Source organism: Aulonocara stuartgranti (genome assembly GCF_965226115.1).
Source record: "Aulonocara stuartgranti genome assembly, chromosome: 23".
Taxonomy (NCBI): domain Eukaryota; kingdom Metazoa; phylum Chordata; class Actinopteri; order Cichliformes; family Cichlidae; genus Aulonocara; species Aulonocara stuartgranti.
The window spans coordinates 37,634,869-37,644,641 of NC_138958.1; the positions used below are offsets into that span (position 1 = coordinate 37,634,869).

The window sequence follows — 9,773 nt, forward strand, 5'->3', positions numbered from 1 at the left end:
GGCTTTGGATGCTGACATTGGTGTAGATTATATAAGCACTCATTTTAAATAAGGTCTTTGCAATGTCTGAAACAAGTTTGGAAGTTGGCCAGAAATTCCTCAATTTTCAAATCAAAAATAAGCATGTGAGGCAGTGAGAGGTGTAGATGAATTTTTGCATTTTACCCCAGCAGATTCACAAAATATGAATTCTACTACACTGTAAACCCAAATAAGTTACCAGAACTCAAAAAAATTGAGGCAATCGATTGCCTCAATTTTTTTGAGTTGATCAACTCAAAAATCAAATTTTTCCAGAACATAAAAGTTTGGATTACATGGTACTTGTATCTTTTGAGAACGGTCAATTCAAATATTTGCAGTTAATATGACTTAAAGTTTTAAGTTTACAAATTCAAAGGAATAAGTTCACAGAACTTATAAAAAATAAGTACACAACCACAACATTTTTATGTTAACAAAACTCAAATGTTTATTAGTTTGTGTTGTCATTATTTTAAGTACATGTTAGTCAAATATGTTGACTACTTGATACTTAAAAACATGTGACACAAAACTTAAAATTTTTTAGGTAATTGATTGCCTCAATTACACTGAGTAGCGGTAACTTAATATGCAAAAGTCATAAACATCTGCCATTGAACAGTATCTTGCCTGCTCCCTTTTAGCACTATGTTGAAATTGAATACATTTTTTAAGAAAAAAAATTAAATAAATTAAAAATAATTAACAAAAACATTTATAAATTAAAATAAGTAGACCAAAAATTGTTTAGTCAGGAAAACTGTCAGAGTAATGAAAAATAATGCCAAATAATAAGAAATAATATCAAAATGTGTTTTTGGCTCTCTGGCTAATATCTGAATAAGGCAACAGGGCAGCAATTTGAGTGAATTACAATGCTATTTGTTTTACATTAACTAGTATCAAACAGTGAAATTTAGGTCATCTTGCGCAGCCCACAATGTTTTAGAAATAGTATTATGAAAAACATTAAAACATACAAAACATTAGTGTTGCTTTGCATTATGTTAATGAGAACAAAGGTACGTTGTATAGTTTGGACCTATTGGCTTAACACCTGTAGAGTAATGCAATAACGTTTTGAGGCATTATTTAGATAAAAGGAGAGAACTTTGAACTAGCCTTTTATAATGCTTCACCCTGCGTCCTCCTTTCAGATGAGTTCCTACATAACCAAGTCATTCTTGAAGGTCTGTAACCTGGGTGACAGTTTACCACTTTCTAGACCAAATAAAATCTTTTGAGTAAATTCTAAAGTGTTGGTCAGGGCTTTGGGGTAGCTGAGGTAAAGTGCATAGATCAGTCCAAACATTACCAGGAAGGCTTCACCAAATCTGGGGAGACTGACCACGGCATCACTTTCAATGACGACAGAGATTTTCACAGGTTGGTAGTGAACTGGACTTGTCGTGTCATGGTCACTGATGACAGTGAAGAGGGCCACTTCAACACCATCAAGCTCCAACTCATCAGATTCGTCCTGAATTAATGAAAAAGAGATACTAATCACAATCTAACCCAAGAAATACAACAGACGACATATAATTTCTCATTTTACCAACTCCCATTGAGATCCAGTACCTTTTTTACAAGGGAGACCTGAGTCTCACTGTAAGAGGTGAAAAACAGAAGATCCATGTTCTGCACACATAAATCAGCTAATTCACCAGAGAATCAAGTGGTGTGAGATAGACTGAAACTAAGCTAAAGGAAATACACAGGAAAATGTTTTACTAAACATCTTATCACTTTCAACAAAACACCAATTCAGTTCATTCGTAGTGAGGAGACAGAAAAGACCATACATGGAAACTGTATGGGTAGACTAAACAAAGCTAAGTCCAAACAGTGCATCAAAATACATGTTTGTACTTTGATGCACTGTTTATATACACAGTAGTATCTGTTAGATACTTAAGGATACTCACAGTGCAGGTTCTGAAAAATCCAGAGACATCCTCACGCAGGTAGACAGGAAGGGCGTGGAGAACGGTAGTGCGCTTGGTGTGGATATCATCGATTTCCTATTGCCAGATAAAAACAGAATTGTATATACTGGTGAGTTTACTGAACAACAACAACAACAGTCAAATCAGAACATATGTCCACAAATAACCTGTTCACATCTTTAATACAGTCAGACAAATAGCAAACACAAAGTGGAGTAATAGCAAAATTCAAAAAGCTCATTTAAATCATTGAACCTGTCCAATGTTCCAATAGTTCAACCTATGAAATGTGTAACAATCTATTATTACCTGTTCATTGTGAATTCTTAGAATTTCAGCCAGGGCATCTACTGTCTTCCCAGTTTTTGATACCTTCTGTCTGAATAAGGTCATCAGTCGAGGAAGATGGCGGTCAAGTTCAGCGTAGAATGTATTGGGCAGGTTCTGATTTGTAATCCGCTGAAACTCTGCATACAACTACAGCAGAAGGACAATACAGTTCAATTTGAAGAATCTCGCACACCTTTATAAAGCAGCAAAAAGCTGCCACATGAGTATGAATTACAATTTTCAATTTAAAGAGAGCTGATCCATATTACCTCAGACTCCATTTTTAGAGCAGGCCAGAGGTCCAAGAGCTCCTTCACTCCTTCACAACCCTAACCCTGCACATATAGTTTAAAATATAGTGTTTCTAACAAGAAAACGGCTTGAAAGCACTCTCACTGCAGACAGGTATCTCCGCTGTGTAACTGCAGGGACAACGGGCTTGTTTGGACCCAAGTATTCTGAGTCATGAGAGGGGGTTTAAAAATTTAGAGAGATTAAAACACTTTGTTTCATACTAGGCGACCGGGCGCTACCTCTAGAATAAATAGTATCTAACTTTTTAAACAGCCTGCGACCCTCATTACAACAACTTAATGCTAGCTCTGCAAGTGCAAAGTTTCCTTCGGGGAGAGCAGCAAAGCACATAAAAAACACGGACCCGACATTTCTGCTATTCTTTTCGAGACGCACCCAAAATACAACTAAATATTCGTATTTTAACAATAAACTAATATCAACATTGAAAACTTACTGTAAGTCCAGTGATGCTAGTTGCTGCCGTTAGGTCCAACTTTCTCCAGTCGTCGGTGTTGCCTCTTTGGTGCTGTTCCCGCCCATATACCTTTACTTCTTCTGTGTTTCGTATTAATGCTCATTAGCGCCGCCTTCCGCTTCGGAGGGTGAATCAGAGATTAACTCGGAATAAAAGTTGATTCCTGCAGCTGCTCAATACTTACGGAAAAAATTAAAAATATATATGTAGGATACATTGATAAAACAATGAATATTAAAATAAATACATTTTGTCTTCCACTAATGCATTTAAGACAATTTGATTTTACTTATTTGGTGAAACACTTTGAGATTTTATTGTATTTTAGCATGTGCTACATAAATTAAGTTTATTATTAAATCCTACCTACTTGAAACAACAAAAATAACAGGACTTTACCATTCTTATATGTCCTAACTTAACTGTGTTACGTTGTGCTTAAGTTATGATTTTAAGTGATGCTTACTTAATATAGAAATAGTTCAATTCAATCAAATATTATTAGTTTCATTTACTCAAAAAGAAGAACATGTTACACGAACTTGACATATTTAAGTTAACAGAACTTTTTAAAGACTTTGAGTATACACTATTTAATCTATTACTTTGAACATTCGGGTTTACAGTGTAGCCAGCATCAAGGGCCAGTCAGTGCAATACATTTTATTTTGTACAATGATATCTTGGAGCATCAGTGATGGCACAATATAACTGTCACAATCTAGTAGCAGGAACTCAAGCGCAGAGCGGTAGGCGTCTCCAAAAACAGTTTATTTACAGCAACAGTGCACGATATATACTGTGAAGGGGAATCCAAACTCCAGGGAATCACAGGGAAGCTCTCTCACACTCGCTCACGTCTTCTTGCCCAAACTCACACATGTTCACACGACTGAGGGGTCACAGGTACGGGGAGGAAAGTCTGTCGCAGAAGAGAGGGAAGTCACACACAAATCACGAATCACAGGTTCACAAGAGCTTGGAGAAACACTAACGTGTAGTACAATCATCCAGCGACGAGAGGATCTGTCTTCCAGCGTCAAATAGTGCTCCTGGGTGATGACCGCTGATTGTTGACAGGTGTATGGGGCCAAGGGCGGGATCCCACAGTGAGCTCAGCAATAATGTTGTGATTAACTTAACTTGTCATGTCATTAAAGAGAAATCTGAAAGCAAGCATTTGGGCCATGTGCCAATGCAGGGATTGCAGCATTGACTTTGTCATGTGGGAGCAGGCAAACCTAAAGAGCTTGAAATTTGCAGGTTTCTGTTGTTGAAGGCCCCGCTGACCTGACAAAGTACCTTTTCCCATCCTGTCATAGGCAGGTCGTTAATGGAGATAACTGAGACAAATTATGTTTCTAGACAAAAAAATGCATAATAGCCAGCATGAAGCTTGTTATTATGGATTATATAATGAATGAGAAAAACACGTCTGCCCTCATAAGTCCATATAACAATACATTTGTAAGGGTGCATAAACGTGTATGTATAGGTGTAACACATTCTATTACAGGTGTCATGGATCCAAACCATGTTTTAAATGTTTGCTATTAGCAATAATTGAGACAGCGTGCACAGATTAACAGACATTAAAATCTTTTTGTTTATAATTCCACTGATTTTAATAAGATCCCGAACTCCACGAGGCAAATCGAACCATGACAGAGCCTCGACTGTGTTTATAGATGGTAGTAGACACTTACTGTTGTACCTTTCTCCTGATGTCCTCCATACATACATGATTAGAATCAAAATTTTCAAATCTAGAATCAGCACTCTGTTGCTGCTGATGTCAGGGTTGAAGATTGAGTGGACTCAGGCGCGGAGCTCAGAATAAAGGCAGTGTGTTTATATACAGTCAATCAAGGTTGACAACAGTTAGAATGTGCAATGATTGATTGATTGATTGATTGATTGGTTGATTGATTGATTGATTGATTGATTGATTGATTGATTGATTGATTGATTGATTGATAATACTCTATTCATCCCGAGGGAAATTGGGTTAAGGCTGCCAGCCGTGCCAGCGCCATCTTACCCTTCCGACCATACATACATTACACAAAAACATCACATGGGGAAGACAGGTCAGAGAGGTATAACAATGGAAAATGCACCACATGAGGAAAGATAAGGAGAAAAAAAATAACTCCCCCCAGACTGAGCTCCAACAGGGAGAAAAAAAAACACCTCTGCACATAGCACATGAAAAAACTCTTAATACACCAAAGAAACACATGACAAGCAACAGGGGTGGATAAAGGGTGCAGCATCGGAAGGGAATAAGCATCGAAGGCTTTTGGAAAGGGAAGGGGGGATGAGTGTGTGCATATCATTGTATATGATTGTGTGTGCGTGTCCAGAGTTCAGCTGAGACAGTCTCCTTCGCCCTGCTAGGCTAAGTAAACAGTCTTCCAGCCAACCCAGGTTGCCTTGCATGGAATGGGAAGGAACAGACTAAACACAGTCGTTATCAGGGTGTTGTTGTTCAGCTCCAGCCTTGAGACTGCAGCTGGCGCCAAAGGGGGTATCCGCATGAAGTGATGGTGCTTTTTACTTTAGTGCGAACAGCTCATATGAATTTCAAAGCAGTTCTACAGTCCAACACTGGTCTCTCAATCTCCCGTTGGAGAGCCGCGAGCTTCGGCATACTTGCGTTCTGTGATGTTGTCATTTCTTGTGCTCAAGGAGCCGATTTATGAGAACTCATGGCAGTGTGCCTCCCAGAGATGTCATCCAATTTGCGCCCAGAGATGTTATTCCGACCTAGCCCTTCCGAGATGTATCCAGTCTGCAGTCAGAGATCTTATTCTGAGTATTCACAGCAGCCGTAGCCTCTCCAAGATCTTATCCGTGCTGACTCAATGAGCCCATTTTGAGAAACTCACGCCTCTCCCATCAATAATGATAGTAGGTGCGTCCTCCTGTGCTCAGACTATGCATGGTAGTGAGTGCCCGTCTCTCCTCCGAGTGCTTCCTTGTGCTAGTGAATCCTCCGTCCCAGTTCCTAGTTGCACACAGACAATAGCAAGGATTAATACATTGAGCAGTGAACACTGAGCGAACGCAAGCGGCAAGTAACACTGCAGGCTTAGTGCAATACTCCAGCGCTGTCTGTCGCTCAGCCACACCATTAAATAGCCTTGCCCAAGATGGTGGATGATAGGCAGCAGCTGGTGAAGAATTGATTGCAGGTGAGGCATCTCAGGGCAACTGCACTTCTGGGTCGGAGGTCCCTTGTTGCTAGGCAACCTCCGTAAACACCGCAGCGGAGCTGGAGGGAAAAACAGAGCGAGAGAGGAAACACACACACACATATACACACAGGCAGGTCGACTGGTCGGGGCACCGTCCGACCCTGACAACTGATCTTTCTGTGCAGTTCTTGTCTACTTTGACATACCATCATTGAGAGTATTTCATCAAGCAGTCGATAGCTCGACTAAAGGGCCAGATGCATCTTACAGATCCTGTGTCAGCTCTTTACTGAATTTTCTTTTCTATGTCTTCAGTACTTTCAGATACTGTTCATGTCTTTTGGTCCCTAGTTTCCTCAATTATTTTAAAGGCTGCACACTCTGTCATGATTGGCAACTTTTCACTGAATGACTCAACAAAACCATTTTATGCCTGTAAAACGGTGTTGTCTTTGGCATTTTTCCTAACTCGTCAAAAGAACTTGGAAATGGAAACAACTTTGTTTTTGTTACGTTAACAAAGTACTGAAGATACTTTAAAAGTCATTCCTGCTAAATTCATTACTTGTGTTGGGTGCCTTTTTAGAATGCTGTAATGATTTATTGATCAATGTTATGTGGCTTAACAAACAAAGAAAAGAAAAGAAAAACATACAAACAAAACCTGGAGAACAATTGTTCTATTGTTCTTTAACCCTTTAAGACCTACCATAGAACCAAATTCCGCCAGAGCTGATATTATATTTTTACATGCCGTGGAGCCATTTTTGGGAGCATTTCAAGTTGCTATACATCAATACAACCATTGCAGCCTAAATTTTAATAATATGTCTGCATTAAGTGCATAGTCATTACATAAATTGCAAAAAAAAGTGCAATAAACTACAAAAAAATTGAAAATCGTTTTTGTTTTTTTAACCTATATTTCTAGTTAGAGAAATTTAAGAGGCTTATCCCTCAAAACTGTAAATACAAAAAAGTTGCACAAAATAGTTTCCCACCACAGGCAATTTATTTTGAGTGCCTTCATAGTTTTATTTTTGAAATACACCAATTTCTATACACTGCAGGAAAAACGAAAATAAATATTATAGTGCAAATTTGCAAAAAAAAACAGCATATGCATTTAAATAAACTATTTCCAGCAGTGCAATATGAGTCCTAAGCATCTCAGAAACGACACAGAAAGTCATAAAGTCAAATATAACTTTATTATTTTTTTTGCACTAACTTGTCTTGTAGCACCTTGGTTCCTGGAGGAACGTTGTTTCGCCTCACTGTGTATTTTTAAACTGTATATGGTTGAAGTGACAATAAAGTTGAACTTGAACTTGAACTTGAACTTGAAAAACACCAGTATAGGCTCATGAGGCCTTGATGGTAAAAAACTACATTTCCGCAAAATGACGTCACTTCCGGTTTCGGGCAGGTCATGGCGGACATGTGATAGTTCGCGCTGATGGATGTAGGAATGTTACAAACAGCTGATCGGATCAGCAAAGCCTGTTTCTGGAATATTATGTTTTTGTTGCTGCAAGTGCTTTTTATGCAGTTTTTCCAAAGCTTTATGTGGAAGGAAACTGTGACTTAGGACAAGCTGATGGCATAAGATGTAAGTACAACTCCTCCGGTTTCATATGCAAAAATAATTATTGTGCTAGCTCACGTGGTTGCAGTGCTACCGGGATTTAAAAATAGTTACGCAAAACGGAGCATGCCTGCTCTGACCGGTTTTAAAGGGTTAAGCAAAAATTATGAGAAAGTCTGGGTTCCTGGAGGCAAAATAAAAAGTGGTTGCTCAAGACTTTTACACAGTATGTCTATGTGTGACACTTGGTTCCAGTAGCATCATGGTTTGGGGCTATTTTGCTGCTTCTGGTCAGTGAGGAAACTAATTCTAACTTACAGCAGAAAATTGTGAAAAAAACATCAAAAACATCTGTCTGTGAACTGAATCTCAATGCTCTGCGAAAGAGTGACTGAAGAATTAAAGATGTTGTTTTCAAATTGCAAAGCCAAAGTCATGACCTTAGACCCAATAGAAATGTTTTGGAAGGGCTTGGAGTGAGCAGTTAATGTGAGAAAAACCAAGAACATCCCAAAAGCACAGGAATTTCAACAAGCCAATGTGCTGGATTGATCAATAGTGAAATCTTTAGTTGTTGTTATTGCTGAAAGCTGAAAATACTGAAAGCAATTCCGTTCACATGGTTTTTCCTCTCCCAGGTTACAGTACATGTCCATCAGATCATCAGTAAATAAATGACAAAGTGTATTTTTTTTCATTTTGTTGTTCTCTCATTCTACTTTTAGAGCTTGTGTAAGAAATCATTTTTAGGTAACATAAAGAAATATACAGGATTCACAGTCGTCGTCCCCCGCCGCCATGCAACTCTATGGCTTGTGCATTTGTGTACCCAAGTCATTGTATTCTGCAGTTATTTGTCAGCAATACTGGATTCAAATCAGTCTCCACTCAAGGCAAAACTGTATTCTCAGAGGGGAAAAAACGTTAAAATGAGAGGAAAATCTCTAACAAGCAGTTAAATCTAACTGGTTTTGCATGATGGATTGACTAATGGAAGATGGAAGGCTCATTAACACATTAAGTCCAAACATCTTCCAGTCGTCGACACAAGCGACGGCGGAATAAAAAGTTAACACATGGTGTAAATCATGAACATATGGAGAGGAAGAGAATCAGTAGGAATGAGTGGAAGTGGTTGTATGTAAGCTGCAGTGCACTTTCCCTCCCATTTTCCCTTCCCACTGATAGATTCAATAATAACTTGATATACCTAAATTGTAAGTCCCATAGTTCATATTCATGCTCTCTGTCTGTCATAGCCATGAATACATGTATATTTCATTTAAATAATTTAGTTTTGGTTAAAAAGAAGTGTTTCATTCATTTTCTTTAGAGATAAATTTGAAAGTATAAGCATTGCCACGGGATGAAGGTAAAAGTTGTGTGCCTCATGTTTGTGCGACGTCATGCTATGCTTGTTTATGGACAAATAAATGAGGCAGGCTCTGAAGCTGGGGGGCAGAGCCCAGGCTTGTCAATCATTCATGAGCGTGCTGCTCTCGACTTGCCACATGTTGGAAATGTATCTGAACTTAAACATGAATTATGAATAAATATGAAAGTTGGGCCTTTAATTTCCACACAGAGATGGTTTTTTTTGTTTGTTTGTTTGTTTTTTCAAAGAGGTGTTTCCTGTTTTCATATTGCCAAAAATGTCTGTCCTGTGGTCCGTGTCCTGCATATGAAACAGATAGTGACAGTGTGAAAATGACTCACTGTTTTTTTTCTGATGAAAGGTTTACATCCTGGGTTATGACCTGAGACTATTTTTAGTGGTGTGCAGACTTTGATTCTACTTTACTCTATTATACCTCCCATCCATTTTCTGACAGGTTTCATATTACAAGAAAACAAGATTTTTTTTCCCTCAGAAAGATATTCTTTTTTTTTTTCATCTATAAATCAAAGAA

General features: G+C 38.4%; 1 protein-coding gene across 3 annotated transcripts; it reads right to left on the reverse strand.

Annotated features, from left to right (window-relative positions):
• Positions 1-1,147: 1,147 nt before the first annotated feature.
• LOC309699671 (uncharacterized protein) lies at positions 1,148-3,214 on the reverse strand. Of its 3 annotated transcripts, none has more exons than XM_082522788.1 (5): positions 3,055-3,214; positions 2,573-2,638; positions 2,283-2,450; positions 1,953-2,048; positions 1,148-1,504 (listed from the first exon to the last, which is right to left on the reverse strand). In XM_082522788.1, exons 2-5 carry the CDS (start codon positions 2,582-2,584, stop codon positions 1,190-1,192), a joined length of 591 nt encoding a protein of 196 aa, XP_082378914.1. In that variant the 5' UTR covers positions 2,585-2,638; positions 3,055-3,214; the 3' UTR covers positions 1,148-1,189. The 3 variants fall into 3 exon arrangements, with proteins under 3 accessions (XP_082378914.1, XP_082378915.1, XP_082378916.1); XM_082522789.1 differs by having other exon boundaries at positions 2,573-2,642; positions 3,053-3,069; XM_082522790.1 differs by lacking the exon at positions 2,573-2,638.
• Between the last annotated feature and the right edge of the window lie 6,559 nt (positions 3,215-9,773).